Below are 24,555 nucleotides of genomic sequence, written 5' to 3' on the forward strand. Positions count from 1 at the left end.
CCCCATTTGCAACATATGCACAGTATGGAGTTATGCTTCTTAACAAATTGCTTGTACAATGTGCTGTCAACCAGAAATCCGAAGTGCTAGTGGCTGTTCCAAATAGCCACATTAATATAAAGGACAACAAAGTCATTTTCCCCAATTTCTTTTTTGTTTACATTTCACATGACTACTTACAGCATGAGGAGGCTGTTTTTTTGAAACTGCATACTGCAAGATTTTCCACCAGTGTGACTCTTTATGAATAGCTGCGTTTAAACTAAGGCGAACTATCAACTGTCTCGTTACATTTATATGCTGAAGAAGTGAGCAAAGTCAGGGTATCTGTTTTCCTTCCTTGACCCCCCCCCCCCCCCCCCCCCCCCCCCCCCCCCAAGCTATGCGTAGCTGACCTAGTCGCTAGTTCCTTTTTTTCATGTGATGATTCATACCTCGGGTGTGCAGTTCTCTCCTGTCAAAGCTCATCTTCTTTAAAGGGTTATCATTAATTAAGCTCGCTGTCATCTTTCAGACATGTTGTCATAAACTAAACACATCAAATATTCAGTACAGACCAACAAGCTGCTTTTATGGAGTATTATTTATGCTCTCCAAAGGCCTGCACCATACTACTGAAGGTCTTCTGGAGGCTCAAGACTTTTTTGCATTACATCCATCACCAGACAACCAGCACAACAAATCTTAAATGCAAATGTTGCAGCAGGTCAAACCTCTTTACAGAAATACTACAGTTTGCACTTTGGGTATAGAACGTTGACAATGCACAAGGATAAAATATTAATATATTCATTTCTAAAGTCCTAGGGAATGTTTAAAATTATGTATTAAAATGTACACTAAAATGTGTGCATGCAAAATAAGTGGAAATGAAGTCCAGAGGAACTAGGCTGACTATGGTGACTGGCTAAAATGTGGTAGGATCTCTTTGCAACTCATCAGCATCCAATTCACAGAGGCTCAAACATGAATCCCAGTCAAATCTAAATGTTGTTCAAGATGAAGGCCTTTATTGACCACGCGTGTAAAATCCATGCATATATTTTAAATTCACATATTTAATAAATTATTTTAAGAAGGATTTTGCTAGATGAATTTGTGGCATTTATTCTTTTAAACCAAGCTCAAACTGATCTGACCAAACAGACCGCTTCACTTGGCAACAAGTGCACTGGAGCTCAAACGCATACCAGTTCTGAATGTACAAATAGTAGAAAAATAATATCTTGTTTCAGACACATAGCTAGATGCTGCTCCAGGTCAACAGCTCTCTGCCTCCTTAGATGTGGCCCCAACTCTGCCAGTGACCTCTCGCGGCTTCAGCTCCTGGATCAAACCATGAAATTCTCCCTGCTGCTGCCTTCTTGTGACAACTGGCTGAACCAAGAATCTCTGCTTGGTCCTTTTCTTGTTTAGAATCATCAGGACCATCTCATCATTGATTGATTTTTGACTTTTGAGGACGAAGTTTCCACTAAAACACACCGCTTACAATGTTACATGACACGTCAGTATGTTATGGCCTTTACAGTAGGGAAAATGACCTCGGCTTCACTTTCTCTGAAACTCCTTACTAGAAACTGGAGTTTCAATAACAAGCCATTTTGCTTCATGAGGTTTATCATAAAGAGCCGTTCTTTTTTATCTTCTTATCATAGGTTACACAATAGGTTGTACCATAGCTTGAAAATAAGTCAATATATGTCTCCTCGACTTCATGACGATGTCTTTTTTTGACTCCTTGACCATAACTGCTTGCAGTCTGTTTTTAGAAAAGGCCAACTGATTGCCTTATCATCCCCGTTCACCACAATAGATGCTGTGCAGGCCTCCAATGCAGTATCAGACAGTAAGTGCAGCTTATTACTGCACAAGTTAAGATGAATCATCTCACCGTTTCCTCTGCACAAAAATACAAGCTAGCCTAAGAGTGACACTTGTAATTCAAGCTCCCTCACTTGTAATCCCACTTATCTTTGTGCACCCTCTTCTGATATGGCACATTATAATCGCTGCAGGGTGTAGCCTTCCTGCAGAGGAGATGTGAAACAGATACTTTTATCTGCAGCACGTAGAGTATTTTCCAATTTCCAGTGTAATCCCGCCCCCCGTGTTTGTCATTACACATTTTTTGTAGTGTAGGATTATTTAAGGTCACTCCTGAGTCCTTTAAGATAATTAATTTAGTTGTTGAGGAAATTTAAAAACAGGCTAACTATAGAGACTACACAAAGGTCACTGGGTTGGATGAGAGTCAGTGCAGGGCACTAACAGGAATAGAAGTATGAGAAGGAAGTGTTAGCGCGTGTGTGCTCATCTCTTTTACTGCCTAATTAGTCTCTGTTTGCCAATTACGTTACACAGCTCCTACACACTTCTAACAGGCTTGTTTGTGAAGGCTGAGATAACCACCGCTGTGATGCAACCATGCTACAGTGTACAGACATATTGAGCTCCATCCAAAGTTTGTTTGGCTTCCTTTTTCCAATAAAAAGAGACAGCCAAGGATTTAAATGTGGTTAATGTTTGATTTGAACTGCAAATGCCACACAGATGTTTTTGCTTAATTGGTTTTTCTACTTAAATCAATACTTTTTAAAAAATGTTTATTGAATAAATGTTTCCAAGTAGAACTGAATTATTTGATGAAAATATATTCAACTGTATAAATGAGTAATTTAAGCTTGACAAGTCCTCTGTGAGAGTAAATTAGCCAAGTTAAGTCACTTTATTTAAGACATTTAAAATCATCAAAGGAATGATACTTATATAATTTAAGAAGAGCAGAAACTGTTGACTAAGAGGTATGTTTTTAGTTAGAGTGCTGTTAGTGAGATAGATGACCTAATCTGAGACATTTCCAAAGTTTGCCCAGTCAGCTGTACAAGCCAATCAGGAAATTCTAAATTACTAGAAGCTGCTGACCAATGATCAAGTGAGCGGTGTGGGACACAGGATTATAAAGAAGGATTATAAGTCTGGCAGGAGCACATATAATGAACTGCAGGAATTCAGTCTAGTTATAATAAAAGCACGACAATCTTTCTCTGGGTCACTGATAGAAAGAAAGGGTTTAACTTCAATTAAAAATCTCAATTAAAAAATTAACCAATACTCACACAGTCTGCATTTTTTGCAGTTTCTTTCCTTGCTTTGTAAATGAAAGCTGTAGGCTTCAATACTAAACTGCAGTTTAAATCAGCTGCTCTGCTGCCAGCACATCTATTTGCTGCCAACTCCGCCCCCTCAATATGAACGCAATTGTAACTGAATTATGAAACCCTGGGTTAGCTAATCGAGATGCAGCTTAATAGGCCCCTGCTCCACCCCCCTCAGCCACAGACATCATCACATTGGCTTCTGGGAACATCTGATTGATTTTTTTTTTTTTTTTTTTATGGTTAAAATGATGTTCTCAGCAGTTCTAGCTATAGGTGGTGGAGATTTTTTTTTCTTTTTATCCCACAAATCGCAAAATTTATGATGATTAAACCTGTTTCAGGAAAAGTTTTGAAATATGAGATGATAGGCTTTAAATTCATGTTTCATAATTTTTTTTAAAATGCCAAAGGGCCAAAGTGGCTCCCTTGGTTGTAGTGTTAGGGTAATTACCAGCTAGACGGAGACCTGGTCCTAATAGCGTACATATTAATGTGAGACAAATGACCTATTGCAGCATAGCGACCCCCCGATGACATGCAGAGCCTGTTGGAGGCCCTGGATTTATTCTTAAGTTCCTGACCTACATTACATCAACAGCTACTTAGTACTTTCCTTGCAGTTCGCTGCATTCTCGCTTGCTTGCTGCGTGACATTCTCTTGTTTCCCCTGCACCATATTTTCTCATGGGTGCAGCATATTTGTCAGTGATGAGACACAGGGCATGGTTTTTACATGGTTATACATCTCCATTGTACAGACATGTGGGGAATAATAATGCTGTAGGGGATTTTGTAGATGACAGAATGACAAATTGTCTATATCCATGGCTCAGCTGTCTGTGTGTTGTTTCTGCATATTAGGCTGTGTTCATAGAGAATTTGTTTGTGTCATTAATTCATTCATAAGCGGGGATCAGTCGCAGTTAGTGAACCGTAGATCGTCGTGGGAGAACAAGTGACATTTGATGCCTGTTTAAGATGTCGCTGAAGCTCTGGAGGGAACAAACACTGCCTTACATGCCTGACGGTGTTCTTGCTGTTAACAAACAGTCGGAGTAGAAGACACATGAAAAAAAAAATCCAAATTAAAACGCCTCTGGGTAGGTGAATTTATTTTGGGAGCATTACGAAGCACTTGAGGCCCAGTTTGCATAACAATGGCTTTAAGCCTTTTTTTAGGTGTGTCATGTGCTTTGAGTGTGTGTTTATGTAGGAGTGTTATAAGCATGTGCATCTAAGACAGCGCATTATGCGTGTGTAACTGCGGAGATGGAGCTGTAAATAAGATGCTTCACTGTCTTTGGCCAAGTGGTTGTAGGGAATCCAGTTGTTTTAGATTAAAGATGAGCCAGATGCTAAGAAGAGGAAATGGAGGGAGACAACACAGATGAGGAATATGAGCCATGAATAGGAGGAGGTGGGCAGGAGATGTGGGAGCCAAGTGACACTGAGACAAATTAGCTCAGCTTGCTTTGGGTTTGGCAGTAGGAAACGCTGCACAAATTTTTCATTACGCCACACAACTGTCGACCTCTGCTCATAATCTGTGTGGCTCTTGCAGTCATAATTAATTTATCTCCCATGAGCCTCTCTGTTAACGTTTTGGACAGGTTTTGAAGTACTTACAATTACTTCGTTTTTCACAATGTGTAGTAATATTTAGACCCAAAGGTACCTCAAAATCAACACATGCACATACGCTCACACACAAACACAGTAAAATATATCTTCACACCTGTTTCCTGTTTCCTTTCTCAACATTAACAGCAAATAACACAATGACTTAAATAGCATGTGAAAGCCCTTATACTTTACTGCAGTTGACTTGGAATAACAGATATTATTTATTGCATATGGAATAGCATAATACAATTAATAGTTTTTGGACAGCAGTAAATTTCTGGTATGAAACCCATTTTTGGGACTTGTATTGTGAATAATGTTAAAATTTTCATTGTATTTCATGAAAATGAATACATTCTGGCTCTCTCAAAGATCTCAGAAGATTGAACTAAGCAAGGTTTACTATGATATTGCAGAAATAGCAAAGCTTACGAAACAGAGTTCTGGGAGTGAGAGGTTTTCTTGCACTGGCTGGAGGACTGAGCTGATGAAGGGAGAAGGCTGGAGAATGCAGGCTGGCTGGTAGGTCATACATGGAGAAGTGAGAAGGACAGACTGGGTTCATCCAAAAAGACTAGATGGCACGCTGATGAGTGAAGCACAACCTGAGGCAAAGAAACAAAGATTACTCAGAGATCAAATAACGACACGAGGAAACCGACTGTATGTGAGGACTGGTTAATCTAGCCGAGAGAGATGAACTGATGTTTGCATCCAGGCCAGCTCTAGTTGCGCTCAGCATATGGAAAAATAGCTCTACAAACGCACTGTTTAGGACTTCTGTTCAGCTTAAAGTCTGCCTCCAGATTATGCAGACCTCTTAACATGATCAGAAACCTGAGCTTTGTACTTCTCAACCTATTATTTCTAGCTGCCCATCATAACGTAGCAGGCTAGGACCAGCCCTTGTTTAAATACTGTGGAGCGTGACAAGTGAAAGTGTCTCAGGTGTGCCAGTTGATTGGCACAGAGCTATGCATCAAGTGGAGACACGTATGCACACACAAAGAGAAATAGACAGAGAGGATCAACCACGTGACAGTAACGACAGGGATGAAAGACATTGTGCTAAACCCATGAACATAAACAATACCAGTCTCACCTTCACTGTAGTTTACTGTCTTCAAAGTATAATGAACCATTTTTAAATTGTTATCTTTTGGTGCTTTGCTACTGCAGTCTGTTGTAAAAACATAATTTTTTTAGTTAAAAGTATAGAATATAATATAATAGAATAGAATAATTCTTTAATTGTCCCACAATCGGAAATTTGGTTTAACATCCGCAAAAAAAACACATATACAAACAGAACAGGACACAGGACATAGAACATAAACACACACAATTTGTACATATTTACATGATAGACAATAGTTACTAAAACAGAGTACTGTGCAGTTATTAAAATTAAAGTACAGATAAGTAGCAAACCCAGGTTGTAGTGTGCAAACAGAGCAGGATACTGAAAGATGTTTAAATAGTTAAGACATTTAGAATAATTAGAAAAGTACAGATTGCTTATTGTACCTGTGCATTAAAAAGTAGACATGTAACTTCCAATAAGTTAGTATATATAAACTGAGAAAAGTAATGTGCAAACTATAACAGTGCTAATGTACAGGCAAAGATAGCACAGTTTGGTGTCTACATCCTTAAAAATCAGAGGAAACTGCACAAGTGGAGGGAAAAAAAAAAGAAGTGTTGGGCCTAAAAAAAAACGCAAACTGTGTGCAATAGATGAGCAATGTCTTAAACTTATGTCCCTAACTTAAGAAAGTTACTAACTTAAAAAAGAGGGAAAAATAGGCAAAGACGTGAGAGATGCTGACACTTCAGTTGATCTGTCTACTGTTCGCTGAGCCTCATCAGAAATAGCTTCAGTGGAAGGGCGGATGTCAAGAAGCCAGAAACCATTCTTAAAGAAGGGAAACAGAGAAAAGAGGGTGAGTAATGCCAGATTACACAAGTGCTGGACTTCAAATCAGTGGCAATGGGTGTTATTGAGTGCTAAATCCAACTTTGAATCTTGATCAATATGTATGGAGGAGATCAGTAGAGAGATACAACAGTGAGTGTTTGCACAGTGATGGCTCTGTTATGGTTCGAGGCTGCATTTCAAACAGTGGCGAGACCTTATCCAAATTAATAGAATTATGAAAGAAGAAAATACCCTCAGATTTTGATCCAGTTTGCAATAACATCTGGAAAGAGTTTGATTGGCTTCCTTTTTAGCATTATAATGATCCTCAACACGCTGCCAGTGCAGTAAAAGCACAACTATAAAAACAGACAGTGGAACATTATCAGTCATGGACTGGCCTCCTGGACCTTAACGTTACTGAAGCAGTGCGGGATCATCTTCATGGAGAACTGCACAAAAGGCAGCCAAGATCCACAGAAGAGCTTTGAAGAAGCTTTAAGAGGCCTGAAGAACTATTCCTGTATGGTAAACGGACTGATTCTTATATACATTTCTACTCTACCTGAGCACTCAATGCGCTTTATACACTTTACCTCATTTACCTATTTATACAAACAGTGTTTTCCTAGTAAATTGTTTTCTCTGTAACATTCACATACTCCAGTTGGTGCATTGGGGAGCAACTTGGGGTTACTTTGGGCACTTTGTCCAAAGCCATGCAGTCAGGGATAGAACCACCAACCTGCTGATTAGTAGATAACCTGGTCTACCGTCTGAGCTATAGCCACCCCAAGATACCTTCAAGAAACTAGATGGAAACTTGACTAAGAGACTTCAGGCAGTGTTGAAGAATACAGGTGGTCATACCAAATATTGATTTTCAAGGCTCATTAAAAATTGCAGAAAGTTTTTGCCTTTTATACTGTATTTCCATGTAATTCTGTGTGTTTTAATATACCTATTTCCTGTTTTACTTGGAAAATATAAAGAAATTAGAGGTTTTTTAGGACTTTTGCACAGTATTGCATTTATTCAACATTTTTATAATACTTTTCACATATCTCAAGTGTAAGTAGGCTCTGAGCACATGGTATGACCTCTTTCCCAGCAGCTTCTCCCTCATTAATTGATGTTATTTTTTTCTTAATTTGGGTTGAACTGCCTTTGCCTGTCTAAATAAGGCTTGAGAGTCTCAGTGTAGCTTTTTATGGGGTCTACTGTCCTGGGCTGCATATGGCAGAATGATCATTTCCAGGCTGATGGCAGAGTGACAGAGCAGCGTAGGGGATCTCAGAGGATTACTGCACATAAACACTGCCTGCATTCATCCATAAGAGCTCGATGTAGACCAGATCCTTGAATGTATAATCCAAGGGGCCCACAGTTTAATGGTCACCCAGGTGATTTCATAATTCAGTGGTTCTATTTGGTGTTCTCACATAAGCATTAAGCATCGCATAGGAAATTGACGTTTGCATGTGGGGCATATGTCCGTGAGACACCATAGGATGATGTCAAACACTCATTGCGTAAATCTTACATTGCATGTTTTGTGTTTCTCCCGCCTCTCTTCGTCTCTCTGTCCCTTGTCCCCATTCTGTATGTTTTTCCCTCAATTCCTTGTTTGTCCTGGAGTGTTTTTTTCCACGCTTCAGCTTCTGGGGATAAAAATTGAGCCTACAGGCTCTGCAGTTTCTCTAAAGGCCCACGGTTCATGACACCCATGTTAAAATGTCCAAAAGTCAAGTTTGTGACTTGGTACAAAAATAGTTTTGGCCCTATTTTTGGATGTTTTTCCCTTGATAACATGGCTTGCTGCAACTATGAGGACTGTTGAAGAAGTTTGTATATGTTTTTGTTTTGCAGATTTCGTGCAGATTGGTAGCCAAGCTTCCTGAAAAACTAGTACTCGATTTTTTCCAAATATGGTAACTTTTCCAAAACATGAACATAGTTGCTGCCAAAACGCTACATAATACAAAACCAGTGAGTGATGTTATGATGGCTATCAACATCTTTTATATATAAAAGATATATGCAAATAGACTGCATATATGCAGTCTATTTGGGTTTTCTTACAATCTCATTAGCTTACCAAACAGTACAATCTACCATGAGCAGTCTTTGAAGTTCTCACATATAAACCCCCCTTCCATCCATAGTTTAGTCTTGTCCAGTAGCTATTTATTTATTTTGGTTTTGCTTCATGAGTATGTGTGTTGCTATACTTGCTTCTTGTGTGTTTTGGACTTATTGAACTTAAATGGGTGGGCTTATCATGGGGTTTTGGCTCAGATAACACTGTTAGTTTGTTAAGCTTCTCCTGTCCCTGAACTTCAGCCTTTATCATCCATAGTCCACAAACTAAAACATACAGAAACAATGTTTTGGATAGTGAATATGTGTGTAGTAATGGATAATCGGAGACTAATGAGCTGGATGAGAGGCTTCACTGTTTGTGAAGGGCTGAGGATTGACTGCGACTCCTAGACTCAGCGTATGAGAGTGGGTGATATTAACAACAACATGTTGTGTAGGGTAGGTGGGCTTTTACACAAGTACTTTAGGTGTGCATTTGACTTAGGATAAAGTTATTTAAGATGAGTGAGACACAGACACAGAGGTGCATGCAAATCCTTGTTTTGGTACTAATCCTGACTTTTACAGTAGAAGGGGAAAAAAAGCAGTGTCACTCAATCACTCTATATCAAAACCACATCCCTTTCACATAAAAGGCTGCGGACACCACACCATTCTCAGTGTTCAGTCTTGGCACAGATAATGTGCTTGGTAAAGGTCACAGAAAGGCTTGTTTTCTATTCACAGACAGCTGAAGTGCAAGTGCTAACTTGCAAGTGTTGACAGGTGGAACTGCTGTGTTCGCGTTACTCTGTTCTCGATTGTTTACTCCAAATCTCAGCCAACTGCTGTGCATGTCATCACAGGGAGATTTATTAATCTTATAAGGCATTTATTTTATTCTTGGGGGAATTGCATGACCAGTTTTTTTTTTGCTATGTGAGCTGTTTTTTGCAGAAATATGCATCTGCAGCTTACTGAGCTGCACTGAGCTACAATACTGTAAACTTTCTTGATATCATTTATATAATTTCTCTCAGCTTCAACCTGAGTGAACACCCGTGTGAACACGCAAGCAACTTAGATATCAGATTAAGTCAACAAACATTCAGACTCAAATGCAAAACAACAGAGCAGATGGAAGGCTCACTTGGTAATCTGTGAAAAACACTGGGGCTGCTGGTGTAAAGTGGGCTTGCAGATTGAAGACTTGTGAGATGAGCTGCTGACAGACAGAATTAGCAGTGGGCTCGCTGGCATATAGCGGAAATCTGGGTCACACAAAAAGAAGGTTTAAAGTAAAGGAAGCCAGAGAAGAGCCTGGACTTTTTGTAGTGCTACAGCTGACAGAAACTCTGAAATAGAGTGTAAGAGCCAAGCTGATTTTGAATCGTCTGCTTGTCCTGAGAGCTGTAAATTAACAAAACTGACAGATATAACTGGACTAAATTTATGGCCTGAAACTCTCATGGCTATTTTAAGAGAAGAAAGGATCACAGAAGTTCTTCCCTGCTCCACAGGCAAGTATTTAACCACCAAATAAATACAGTGGCAGAAAATGACAGCATTTTTCTGTAATCTCATAAAGTACAAGTATAAAGTTGCAGAAAGTAGAAACACTTAAGTAGACATTCCTGTAACTTGAACCTCAACCCGCAAGTTGGATGTGCTTGAACTAATCACCTCAGCGTTTTTGTCGACTGATATTTGCATGCAGACAGACACAATATTACCGGCAGCATTCAGGAAAATTCGAGTTTACCGCTTTTCCGATCCTGGCTCTAATTATTTGACATCTATAATGCAAAAAAATAAAAAGCATGTATTTAAAATAAACGTTGAATCTGCACTTGGAGTTGGTGGGTTACCACAAAAACAGTGAGTTCAATGCAGAGCCGCAAGTACAAATGATGTTGATATTTCCCCAAATCTTTTTTCCTGCATTTCTGTGCCAGCTAGGTCACCGAATATCAGCAAGTACACGGGCAGAGACAAATAAGCTAAGTGCTGTCCGAGACTGAAGCGCACGCAGTGTTATTCCTGCCAAGCTGAAACCACAGATAGCATCAACACAGTCCCGCTCCTGCTCTCTGCTCTAAGTGGCAACACTGTTGGGCTGTCATTATGTTGTCATCTTAAAATCAGGTTTCTAATCTCAGGAAACTAATCATTGTTCATTTTGTGGTAAGAAGCTGTAGCGCAGTTGGAGTCGCCACGAGGCTTGGCTCATGATCAACATAATCCTCTGCTTTGTGTAATGGAAATCTTGTCAATGTTGTGATGAACAGCACAGGCTTGTCTGGTTATGCCACAAAAGAAGTCCTCCCAGGAGGAAACCGAGTTGTGCCGAAGCTGGACAATCACCTAATTTGACTGTTTCGAGTGAAATAAGTGAAATCGAACTGAGAGGGATGAACTACTAAACTTAAAATTAATTACATAATTCAGGTGATTTAGCGGTAGTTAGCAGCAAGAATCAGAGGAAGATTGATGGTAGCTACAGAGTTAGACTGATTTATTAAAGGCGTTATTGTCCATATATCAAAATCATTCATATTAGGATTTAGGACGCATGAAGGTTTGCAGCTCCGTGTAATTGTTTACACAAATATTGTACTGCAATAAGCTTTTTATTGTTACTGACACATGTTATAAAGGTGCAATCAGTTGCCAGAGTACACAAGGGAAAGCAAGGGAAAAATGAAACACCATCTCTATTGCCTTTATAATGCTAATTTAACAACACAAATCCTGTCCACTGGCAAACAGAGACATCACTATTCATATAAATGAACAACCGCACTACTTAGTGTGACTCACTGTTTCTTAGCCAGCTTGCTCTTTCCCATTTTAAGTAAGACGATATCTTTCCCTTACATTTAACAATTTAAAGGATTATGAACTGGATAATAAACAAAATACATTTTTGCAGCGTTGTGGTGAACAATATGCACCAAAGTTAAACTTCGTTTGGGAATTAAACTCATCCTGTGCTCAAACAAACATAGCAGAAACAATGTAGGATGGCGATGGCTAATCAAAGGCTCCCTGCAGGGCTGTTGTTGCTTCATAGCGGGCACAGTTCGTAGGTCCATTGCACCTCATAAAAGTGTGTACGACACAGCACCCAGGCAGCGCAAAACGCTTCCCACACACATGCTCCTGTAGAGCACGGCGAAACATCAAACATTCACACACACAAAACACAGGTACGAATCAGATGTTATACAATCATTTTTCATTGTTTCCCACCCACATTCAGCCGATGTGGCCTCTAAACAGGAAGTGTTTACCAAAATATCCAACGCGCTGAAGAGGCTTCGAGCATCCAGCTGCTAGGTCCCTGTAGATGCATCCAGATGGGCCACTGCCTCATTATAACAGGGTCCCCGACAAACATGTGTAACAGTTCAGAGGTTGACCTCTTTACAGAGCTGTAGAAATAAGAGGCTCAAAAAATATGTGTTTGAGACGTCACGCTACATCCTCATCTTTACACATGTGCACGGTATTGCTGTAAACATCTGGAGATCTGGATAAATCAAATACCTGAATCAGAATCAGAATCAGAATCAGAATCAGAAAGGGTTTATTGCCAGATGTTGAGGAGGTTTACAACATTAGGAAATTGCTGCGGTGCTTCAGTGCAACATACTGTCATAAAAATATAAAAATAAGAATAAGAATTAAAAGTGCTAAGTGGATAGATATACACATGATATATACATGAGTGAGCTTTTTTTTTTTCCGTCTTTGTATATTTTTTTTTAATCTCCAGGGCAAAGTGAGAGGTCTACTGATGCTTCAACAAAAGTTGCATAGTGTTCCTGCTGGCACATTTGACTTGCATATTCAAGTGCACTGCAGTGTTCTGCTGACATTTTGACACATAATAAAAAGGCACGCATGGGAAAGCAGAGTTAGCCAGCGGTGGGATGTTTTATGACCCATTTCATGAAAACACAGTAATTATATTCACTGAGGCAATGTGATTTTTGTTAAAGAAAAGTGATGAATGATAACATGACACGTTTTCCAGTCACCATTCAGGAAGACAAACAGCAGCAGACAGTGAACAGGTGCAGCACGCAGTGCCATCGGCAAATCTAACAGGTCAGATAGACTGAATTAGGCTATGATGAAGCGGGTTATTTGATTTGTGAGACCACAGAACTTGTGATGCTTAAACAACTGGATTTAGTTGACCATATAGTGACGTTCACATTCATGCGGCGCACAGAATAAACTGAGGTCGACACTGGGATACGAAATTCCAATTTTGTTTTAATGTCTTTCAGTCAAAGTAACATCCACAACAAATGGTTTTCATTCATTTTGTTTAGTGGTGGTGCTTTTGATGTTGCTGGAGCACAGCTGCAGTGCAGTTGGAAGATGTTTCTTTTTTGGGGTTTTTTGGGGGTTTTTTTAAGTTAAATTTATAGCGTCAATAGCAAAGTCATTTGGCAGGAGCTCCAGAGAATCAAAGACCAGCAGCTTTCCTTTTTTCCAGTCTTCACATAAAATCACAGATTCTCATCAGTCACACTTCGACGAGCCCATTTAAATTAGCAGATGCAAACTGAGTGAAGGGCTACACCAGGACTGATTTGAAAGCAGTGACAAGCTAAGCAAAAGATTACCCCCATGCATCCTCTGCCTCGTGCTGTTTGCCAGAGATTTACTAACGGGAGACATTGCAGCATTTTGCACATTGTCAAGAGACTAAGAGAGGTCGTCCTCATCTTGCTTCACTTAGAATGACAGCAAAATTAAAAGGACTCCATAACACTGCTGACTACTCACATGAATGCGTCTGTTACTGAGCAAGGACTCTACAGCGGCTGTTTGCTGTGTGTTTAGGCCACACATTAACAAAAACAGACCCATGGCCTGAAAATAAAGATTAAATAAAGAAAATAAAGACTCAGACTACATCCAGCTGGTGACGATCATAGCAGGTGTTGATGTGCACTGTGGGCTTGTCTGGTCATAGAAACTAAGACTGGAAAATATGTTGATTAATGCTGTCATACTGCCAAATTTTCACTTTATTTATGTCTGTATCTGTCAGAATCTAGTTCAGAAACTGAATTGAGGGGAGATCGATGATATTCTTGAGATCATTTTGAGTTTTTGTTATGATTTATTTAGGTGGTTTTGGTACATGTGTAGCATTAATCTGAATGCTTATTAAAATGTGTTTAAATGTGTTGTAATAAAAATCAATAATTTAATTTAATAATATCAAGTTTGTTTTCCAAAAAGAAAACTCTTTATTCAGAAACATTGTACATTCATTCTTATCTGATCTGTTACATAACAATCTTAAGAATGTTTGTATGTTTTTGACCTTGAAGGGGAGTTCAGAGGTCAAATGTGACATAGTTTTAATTTCTGTATGGTGACAATAAATATCACAATTTTAAGAATAATAGTTCTTAAGGATTTTTTGTCAATTTTTGACCAATAAATTATTAAATTGAAATGAAAATTTAATCGATTGCTAACATGACCTTACACCTAAAACGTTTTATCAGAATTCATTTTAGACTGTTTGAATGAAATAAATGACATGGTTTACATTACATTAATATGGCTGAATGGCAACAGTTTTGCACTGAAATGTGTCCAGTATGTTAACCTTGGATGGAAGTTATCCACATTACAAAAGTAATCTGAACTCTGATTTTCAAGGTATGCAATATCTATAAATTAACTTTAGACACACTATCAATACACAATCATAACACCGACAAATCTAAAAGGCCAAACACACAAAACAGCTTTTTAAACGGAGATTATATTCCAGCATCAAGCAAAAGAGTAAAACACACACACACACCAATACACCAATACAACTAGTCTAAGTGTGTGTTAACCAGTCTTATTCAATGACCTGGTCCTTGACTGGCCCCATTTTTTTCCAGCCTTTTGCTTTTTTCACCCGACCTTTCCTTTTAACCACCCATTTAAGGGTGAGAGACAGAGCGGCTGCATGCTCTTGTGGCATCTGTGTTGCAGCTTTGGGTGCACCGTGGACTCTGTGGTATTAGCACACACTTTAAAAACTTAGTTTTACTATAACATTGCTGTTGAAGGTTACTGTTCACTACAGGCCAGAACAACAATGAGGCTACCTGGAAGTATTCTGATGCTTCTCAACTGTAATGCATATTCTCTGTAAGCCTCTTTGCAACCCATCTCCACATCAGCTCAAGCTTTCTAGTGTCAACTAGCTGCAAATAGACCTGAAAGTGTCTCTTTCAGGTCTAGTTGTGGCTCTCATGCATGTACATGAAAGAGACCTCTCAAAACAGAGCCATACCTCCTCCATAAACAACTGCAGATGGAAATAACAAAGTTCTTCTGTGGTTCAGACTAAAAGTGGCAAATCTGGCTGGTTTATGTACTGTGTCAAACAGTCAATGTGGAAATACCTGTTAGTTTATGTCTGTCCTGATCTCTGGTAATTGAAAAAAGGTTTTGAGACACAGCTGCTATTCAGATGCCAGCTCAGAACAAAACTGTGAGCTTACCTTTACAACAATATGGTGTTAGAATTAAGCACTTTGTATACCTGCAATGAATCCCATGGCCACTTTGTGCCACTGAACATAATCCATACTGCAAGTAAGCTACTTTTCCTTCACAAAATAACTGAGAAAAAACAGGAAAAAATGAATATTTTGTTTTTCGAAATTTCACAGACAGAATTGCATGGAGGGCTCTTGTGTGAACCCAGGTGCTTTTATTTTTTATAGCATTTTGGCAACCCACCACGAGGTGATGATCAGTTGACAGTTTGTTATGGACAAACACCATGTCCATTAACAGAACACTGCTCGGGTTCAGACCTAGAAAGCCTTTTCTCCCAATCACCCCCTCCTTTGAGGTGAGTTGCTTGATGAGGTGAGCCCAACTATATCTTGTTGGTACCTCTAAACCTCACGCACTAGCTCAGGCTCCTTCCCCTCCAGAGAGGCGATGTTCCGTGTCCCAATCACTAGTTTTGGTTCCCGGGGATCAGTTGGCCGGGGTCTCCATCCCTAGCCACTCCCCAGCACTACGTTCCTCCTGCCGGTGGTGCACTGACAGGCGGCATTTTAGCATTTTTTTTTTTTAAATCAATAAGAATCTAGTCGGGTCTGCTTTTATTTGACATGTTCCTATTGGTAAAGTAGAGGATGAACAGGAAACTGTCTGTCAACATAAACGTCCTGCTGAGTCAGGCTTAAATGAAATTTAACTGTCACTGTATTTGAAGTCTTCATGATTTGTATATATTCAGAGTTTTTCTGCAAACTAAGAAACAAACCTTCCAGAAATACTTTGAAAGTTTTGACAATAGCTATTAACAATTGTGCCAGCTCAATGTGCAATTAGCTGAAAACATCATGTTGTTTTTCGAAAGAATTCCTGGGAAGCATCGGAAATTTGTGGCTGAGAGAAAGCAGACATTTTTTAAAAGGTCAGAAAAACAACTGAAATGCATAACCACTGTTGTGCAATCAGTGGCATGTGTATGGTTGCAGAACATCAGAGCGGGGAAATAATCATGTTGTTGAATTTGATGTTTTACACAGGAACAGATTAGCATGCTGTCATGCTGAAGATCAGGTAAATCAAGCAGAGCACGATGCGTAGATTTAGGCAGTATCTCGATTGCTCCAAACAAGTAAAAGAGCGTGTTGCAGCACGATGCTTTTTTTCCTGAACACCCTGTTATCAGATAACAGGGTTCTCATGCCTGAACACTAAGCATGTAACGTCTTCTGTATGCGCTTTAGCCTTTTAGCTAAATTTGTTAAATTATGGAAAGCAGGGAGAACATATCACACATTTACTCTAATAAGCATGTGTTTGATTGTTTTTGCTGTTTGACAGTTTAAAAACAAAGATATTTCTCTATCATATATTTTTTAAATTGCACCCAGACCTCATCTGTGGCGAGGAAAGCTGTCGGATTTGGATGATGTCAGACAGTTAGTGTTTACTCTCACTAGTGCCTGTGCGTTTGGAAAGCTGAATGATATACTGCTGCTCAGGGGCATTTTCTGAGCTGGACAACTATTGTGTTTTTCAGAGAGTTTTGTTTTTAATCCTTGCCGATCCCCTCTGCCCCGCATTCATGCATGCATACTCTTTTGTAATTTTATTTGTCAGACAATGTAATCAAATGAAAGGTAAGCACTCTCCAACAAACAACAGTAATTGTTAGTGGCCATTGTATTAAGCCATCCAATGTGCACTTGAACACAAAGCGTTTTTTTTAGGTTGTTTGGGACATTCAGGTGATTTGCGTCATTCACTTATGTTTTTCAATGTATTTCTTCCACTTGCAAAGATAAATAAGTGACCAAGGATGATTCAAACATGATGCCATCTATCCTGTGTGTGTAAAGGGGCAATAACCTCTTAGGTTACACTTGCATCTGTTTAGCATTTGGTCAATCAACACAAAGTCGTTTAAGAGGAAATTAAACATAAGTATTTATCTAAAAGAAAAAAAAGTGCTGCATAATTTTCAGACACTGAGGTGAAACATTATTGCTTGCTAACTTGTTTCTGGATGAAGCTAAAGAGAGCAGACCCAAGCATCTCAAGAGAGCCATCTGGCTTGGAAGGCTTGACTCTCAGCCGTTGTGTCACCTCTTACATCAAATGTGCAGCAAAAGTGTTAAAAGCTCCAGATTATTTCCTGGAACAGGGAACCACTGGGTCTAACAACACATGTTTCAGAGGACCTTGATTGGTCTGAAGCCACAATGGACTGAAAAAGCTAAGTGGGAGCAGCAGTACTGTAGATCTGGCAGGCTATCATAACACCACAATATAGAAGCCTAATTAGCCTCACACCTCGAAGCCCATTAGTTCCAATTGAGCTTCCATCGAATGGCCAACGTGATTCCCCTCATCCTGCATTAAAGGCATCCGAGCAGACACATTGTACTTGACAAATGTGCACAAATAAAGCAAGGGAGTTCTGTGAACTTATGTCCTCAGGTTGTGTCTTAAAAATCCTCCAGTGCTCTGATTTAGCATTGCTTTTTGAGCGTAACAGGCAGTGAATGCTCATTATCGAGAGAGTCTTGTTTTGTCTTCAGCTGTGGGGCATTCGGTGTTATTATATCTAAAAATAAATACTAAATACTAAGGAAAACTGTGCAGCTGGATTCCCGAAACAGAAGCAATGAGATTGTTATAGAAGTCATCTAAAGGATAATTAGAAAAGGCAGTTTTTATTTTCTTTTAGTCATGAAGTGATGATGAAATATCATATTTTGGTGTCCATGCATACTCTCAGTCTGAGAGGCAGATTTCAAATTCACCTCACAACTTCACACATGTGTAATGGCTGGAATGTTTAGTGTCGCAACATAGAAAAGGGGTCAGGAGCCAGGTTTAGGAATCTTTTCTCCTGTAGTAAACCCTCTTGCTATGACACACCCTCACTCCCACTCCTGCAGTTTGGTTAATCATTGCTCCCAGTCGCTGCTAAGCTGCAGAGTGGCGCGGGCTGGCGAAAGAGTCAGAGAGTAAGTGAGAGATAGGTTATGAAAGAGGGAAACCCTTGGAAAACTGTCACACATGGCGTAACATTTTAGCCACAAGGAAGACCAGGGTCTGAACCTCTCCGGTGCAGCGGGACACGTGCTGAAATGTCACGCGCTCATTATCTCTGTCTGGTAAGAACTTACCCGAGATGCCTACAGTAGAGATGTTTGGAAGAGCAGAGGTTAAAGTACAGTATGGTTTGAAGATATGCCTGTAGTTTCTGTTTCCCAATGACCTATGCCAGAATTTGTGATGGGATGTCACCGTTGTGGGTCTTTTAACCACCAGAACACAAAAACAGAATTGAAATCAGAACATGTCTGATGCTGTCAGAGGTACAAGAGTCAGCGCTATGATTTGAGCTGGACAATCATGACCTGATGTCAGGCCAGACAAGAGTAGCTCTGATCTCTCAGCGCCTATGGCAATCAGTGAGGCTGTACTGCAGCTAATGCTAATTGTATCCAGTAGTTATTACACTGAGCAGTCCATTAAGAAAGGCCTTGGTGTAGATTTGATCAAGTCTGATAGTGTGGATATTAAGATTGTGACTGGAACCTCCAAGCTGCTGTTTACCCCAGATTTTAGAAGCTCGATGACATTTTCAGTCAAAACAGAGACTGAAAAACTCATGAATTAAGCTTTCCCACCCAAGAACATTGCAAACTGTTCATCTGTCACGACACATTGTGCTCTTATCTGTTGAAAAAATACCTACATCCGTTTGTGAAAAATTCCTTACACAACATCACGAGCTCGTCCTCCTACCCACCGCAAGACTGGAACGGAATGGAATTTGAAACGTTTTAGCCAAAAATGTTTCCATGGTCAAGGTGTTTTTTGCAGAAACGTTTCAGATTTCGTTCCGTTCTCCGGCTTCAGTCAAATCTCTCGGGAGTGTTATGGCAGTCGATGCGAAGGTGAGTGACCTCTGGCACACACTGACAAACACTCAACCAAATACTCGCTGGCTTCAGCAAGAAGGTGGACAGCTGCCAGCAGAATCACTGACTACATGCAGCTGTCTCACTGCAGGGACAAACAGCATTTCCTGGAGGTTTTTTGGCCCGATGATGTTCTGGTCTGTCTTGTATAGCTGTAAACTTTGTGGACCATGGCTCTATTTGAATGAATAAGCACTCCTTTCCTCTCCACACTTCTTGAGTGTTCTTAAGAACACAAGTTGAAAAGACATAAGACTTCTCCTTTTATTTTACTTCCTTGCCGGCATACCTTCTAAATTTGGTGTAATTGTAGTGTGAACGATATGGCCCAGCCTTTTCCTGTTTTGGTTCTCTTGTTTTGCGCAGCCAAGCTGAGTCTCATTAACAGGAATGTGTTTGCAATGAGCTTTGATGAATTGTATGTCTCTGTGTCATCCAGGCAGCGTGGCCAGTGTAGATAAGCCCCCTTATGAAGTGAAAACTCTTCTCAGCTCTGCAGTATCCCATCCCAGCACCAACAGCAGAAATAAGGGATGTCACAGCTGTTCCTCTTTTTGGCAGTGCTCATTGTCTCCTGCAGTATCCAGGTGGGTCCAAAAACATGTTTAAAAGCACACAGACACAGACTAATATCTATCTATCTATCTATCTATCTATCTATCTATCTATCTATCTATCTATCTCTCTCTCTCTCTCTCTCTCTCTCTCTCTCTCTCTCTCTCTCTATATATATATATATATATATATATATATATATATATATATATATATATATATATATATGTATTAGTCAGTGACCTTCACAGTTAAGACTTGTCTTAGAGAGTTACAGAAACCTAAACACTCTGTACAGTAGCGTAAGTACAGTATTATCGTGTGACAAGGTCTTATTTTGATTGATTAAATCCCCAGTATGACAACCAGTTGTTTACAGCTACCGTATATATAAAGTGAACTGAAACAAATGAACGTCAGCTGGCCAGTTGCTTTGCATGAGGTTCATGTTCTCAGTATTCTTCATGTCTATCTGGTTGAAATGTATCCGTAAGTCTCCAGGAAAACAGACCTTCCTGATATTTTTTCTTTAATTGTGTTGCTGTTATTGTCTCCTTAGGTTTCTGCTGTTGTTTCCCTGCAAAAGGTGACGGAGCGCTGGGAATTGTACAGGAAAGAGTGTGAACGCAACAACAGCCAAGATCCACCAAGCACCGGTGAGCTAAACACTGTGTTAGACTTGTAATTTAATTTTAACTTTAGGCCCTTTCACACTGCAATTAAAATCCAACCTGCACCATTTACCAAAAGTTTCTAAGTGTTACTCATTCATTGGAGATATCATCCAGTTTTATATGGCGTTATTTTTGTGCCACTATTCTGAGTGCACGAGAAAAAATTTTAACAGGCATTTCCAAAAACGTTAGAGCACTTTTGCAAATATGTGATGTCTTGATAAATCGAGCAGATATTTGAAGTTCACACAGCACCATTCTCGCATGAAAATATCTTAAAAGTTTATTTTGTGACCCAGAAAGAGCAATATTTCAAACTCCGCCACTCTGTGTTCCTCCTCCACTGCCTCATTTGAGTTTTGGACGAAATGGATTCTGGGATATTGCATTTCGTCATTTTGAGCTGATTGGAGACCAAAACAGCCAATCAGATTTTGTTGCATCCAAGTCTGTGATTGGCTGGTTTTGTGGCACAAATATAACGGTGTACAGAAAGCGTTGAACGCGCACGGGCAGAAATGTTGAGAGTACAAGCAACACATTGCGAGTGAGCGCAAATGCAAAAACTGAGCGAGAGAGGATGCTATTGTGTGTGTGTGTATGGATAATCGCTAACACTGAAATACATTTTTTGCACGCAGCAATGAATTTTATTCACTGAAATGTAGCTTTTCTTCGCTCAAAATAAACTTCTCCTCAAAATGCAACACTTGCACCTGCAATTTTTTTTTTTAAGTACCCTCAAATTTTTTTTACATGCGCTCAGAATAGTGGCACAAAAATAACGCCATAATATTTCACTCTGACCAAGTGACAAGAGCATAATATATCACAGTATACTAAAATCTGTCTGGCCTCAGATTTGGAGGTGCTGAACCTCATTCCCGCTGCTTCACACTCGGTTGCGAACCGTTCCAGTGTGAGCTGGAGGCCATCACCTGATGAAGCCAACAGAACCACATCATCCGTGAAAAGCAGAGATGAGATTCTGAGGCCGCCTAAGTGAAAGCCCTCCGCCACTTGGCTGCGCCTAGAAATCCTGTCCATAAAAATTATAAACAGAATCAGTGACAAAGGGCAGCCCTGGCGGAGCCCATCACCCACCGGGAACGAGTCCGACTTATTGCCAGCAATGCGAACCAAGCTCTTGCAACGGTTGTATATGGGATCGAATGGCCCGTAGCAATGGGCCAGACACCCCATACTCCCGTAGCGCCCCCCACAGGACACCCCAAGGGACACGGTCGAATGCCTTCTCCAAGTCCACAAAGCACATGTAGACTGGTTGGGCAAACTCCCATGCGCCCTCAAGTATCCTTGAGAGAATAAAGAGCTGGTCCAGTGTTCCGCGACCAGGACAAAAACCGCATTGTTCCTCCTGTATCTGAGGTTTGACTATCGGATGAACTCTCCTTTCCAGCACCCTGGCATAGACTTTCCCAGGGAGGCTGAGGAGTGTGATCCCCCTGTAGTTGGAACACATCCTCCGGTCCCCCTTCTTAAAAATGGGGACCACCACCCCGGTCTGCCAGTCCAGGGGTACTGCCCCAGATCTCCACGCAACGTTGTAGAGGCGTGTCAACCAGGACAGCCTTAGAATGTCCAGAGCCTTCTGTAACTCGGGGCGGACCTCATCCACACCAGGGGCTCTGCCACCAAGGAGTTGTTTAACTACCTCAGTGACCTCACCCCCGGAAATTGGTGGGTCAACCCGCTCATCCCCAGACTCTGCTTCCTCATCGGAAGACGTGTCAGTGGGATTAAGGAGGTCCTTGAAGTATTCCTTCCACCGCCCGACAATTTTCTCAGTCGAAGTCAGCAGCGCTCCACCAGAGCTATACACAGTGCAGGTAGAGCACCGCTTTCCCCTCCTGAGACGCCTGACGGTTTGCCAGAATCTCTTCGAGGCAGTCCGAAAGTCTTTTTCCATGGCCTCTCCGAACTCCTCCCACATCCGTGTTTTTGCCACTGCCCGAGCCGCATTCCGCTTGGCTTGTCAGTACCTGTCAGCTGCCTCCGAAGTCCCACAGGCTAACCAAGCCCGATAGGACTCCTTCTTCAGCCTGGTGGCTCCCTTCACCTCTGGTATCCACCATTTGTTTAGGGGTTACCACCACGACAGGCACCAACCACCTTGCGGCCGCAGCTCAATGCAGCAGCTTCAGCAATGGAGATGCTGAACATGGTCCATTCGGACAATGTCCCCAGTCTCCCTCTAAAATGCTGGTGAAGCTCTGCCGGAGGTGTGCGTTGAAGATCTCACGGACTGGGGCCTCTGCTAGGCGTCCCATATGATCTTTCTCTTAGTATTTAGGCATGAACACAATGCTGACAGCCCAAGGCAAAGATGAAACCAGCACAAAGAGACTTTAAAGCAATTGTAATGAAGGAAAAGGAGAAGGAATAGGGAGGTCCTTTTCCATCAGGCTAAATGAAATAAATATAAAGGGGCCGTGGTAGCTAAGGAGTATGAAACTCAAGAGCAACTACTTCAGTAAACACATTAGCTAGATGTTAACTATAATAGTTTGCTCTTTAGAATTCCAAGCAGACATTTTAGAGTTGAGTTGGGCTATGACAGTGAACCAACAGAAAGGTATTATAACCTTTTAATGCAAAACTATTAATTATAACCACTTCAGCAAAATATGCAACATTTCGGAGCAATGTAAATGCGACAGTAAGAGATATTTATATGATTTGCAAACACATTGTTGAGAAAAGCCTTTTAATGTTGCAGAACAGGTAACAGTTTGCTCAGCAGTCCATGAGGCGGCAGCGATTTCCTCTCCAGTCATACATTTACTACACCATGCTCACTTTCTGCTCATGCTTAGTAAAAAGCAGCTCTCATCTGCAAAATGTTTAACTACACGCTAAACGCTACCCTTCAGTCGCATTAAAGACTGTTATCATGTTTTATGCTCGCTGGTTAGTGCAGCAGATTGCTCCAACTTTCAGAAAGGCTGCTTCCCACACTGCATGCAAAATCACACCACTTTGCAGCACTTACATACCTTTCCTGTCACCCTCCATTAGCGTAAGAGCAGCTTAGCCTATACATCACTTCACGAACACCCATCTCTCCTTATAGTTAATGTTGTTTTGGTCCTCTGTTCTGAAACACGATTGAAGACGTGATATACTGTAAGGAGGAGGTCAGGACTCTGAAGTCAAGCTAAATTGCACTGATGTTTACATAATAGCTACTAGCAGCAATCATTCCAAATATATAATATATAATTAATTTTTACTGCATTCTGCAAGATTTAGAATCTCAGGGTTAGTCTGTGGTTTCTCAGCATATATATTATGATGTTATGGGTTTTTTTGTTTAATCACAGGCCTGGTGTGCAACAGGACTTTTAACAATTATGCCTGTTGGCCCGATGGACTCCCTAACACTACTGTTGTTGTGCCATGCCCGTGGTATTTGCCATGGCACCGTAAAGGTAAGAGATGTGTGAGTTTTTGGCCATACACAATATTTCAGACATGCTCATGCCAGGTCACTTAAAATGCCCTGCAGAGAAGGACAGCTGCCTATGACTGGACTTCTCAGTAAATCACAGAGGCCTGTTTGTGTGTGTGTGTGCGTGTAGTTCAGCATGGCGTGGTGTATCAGGAATGTGATGTGAATGGCCAGTGGGTGACTACATATAATACCAGCGAGTGTGATTCTCATGAACAAGCACCACATCTGGTAAGAATAGTCTTTTTTTTATTCTATTTGATCTAAAAGCATTAGATATAGCTGAGAGAAGCTAAAGAATAAAGAGATTTTGTCTAATTTTACTATAAATAAAAAATAAAAATGAAAAAGATTTTGTGTGCTCTGATCTGCAGCAGTACTATGTCCATATTCGGATCATGTACACGGTGGGCTATTCCTTATCCCTGGTGGCTTTAGTGTTGGCTCTTGGCATCCTCATATTCTTTAGGTAATAATCATTTACACCTTAAATCATTTCAAGCACATTTTAAGAGAGCAAAACCAGATGATTGATACACCAACAGATTACATCTTGGATGATTGTTGCTTC

At 40.5% G+C, this 24,555-nt stretch overlaps 1 protein-coding gene across 3 annotated transcripts in view; it reads left to right on the forward strand.

Moving 5' to 3' along the window:
* gcgra (glucagon receptor a) overlaps positions 1–24,555 on the forward strand; it is a 48,651-nt gene that overhangs the window by 14,780 nt on the left and 9,316 nt on the right. For 2 of the 3 annotated variants that reach the window (XM_040047960.1, XM_040047943.1), the window contains 5 exons: positions 19,723–19,870; positions 20,398–20,494; positions 23,857–23,964; positions 24,115–24,215; positions 24,359–24,453. In XM_040047960.1, coding sequence (XP_039903894.1) covers positions 19,817–19,870; positions 20,398–20,494; positions 23,857–23,964; positions 24,115–24,215; positions 24,359–24,453 — 455 coding nt within the window. In that variant the 5' untranslated portion in view covers positions 19,723–19,816. Of the gene's footprint in view, positions 1–14,026; positions 18,471–19,722; positions 19,871–20,397; positions 20,495–23,856; positions 23,965–24,114; positions 24,216–24,358; positions 24,454–24,555 lie in introns of those variants that run through there. The other variant, XM_040047952.1, reaches the window with a different exon arrangement.

This window comes from Simochromis diagramma, unplaced genomic scaffold (assembly GCF_900408965.1).
Source record: "Simochromis diagramma unplaced genomic scaffold, fSimDia1.1 OVJJ01000321.1, whole genome shotgun sequence".
Classification (NCBI taxonomy): domain Eukaryota; kingdom Metazoa; phylum Chordata; class Actinopteri; order Cichliformes; family Cichlidae; genus Simochromis; species Simochromis diagramma.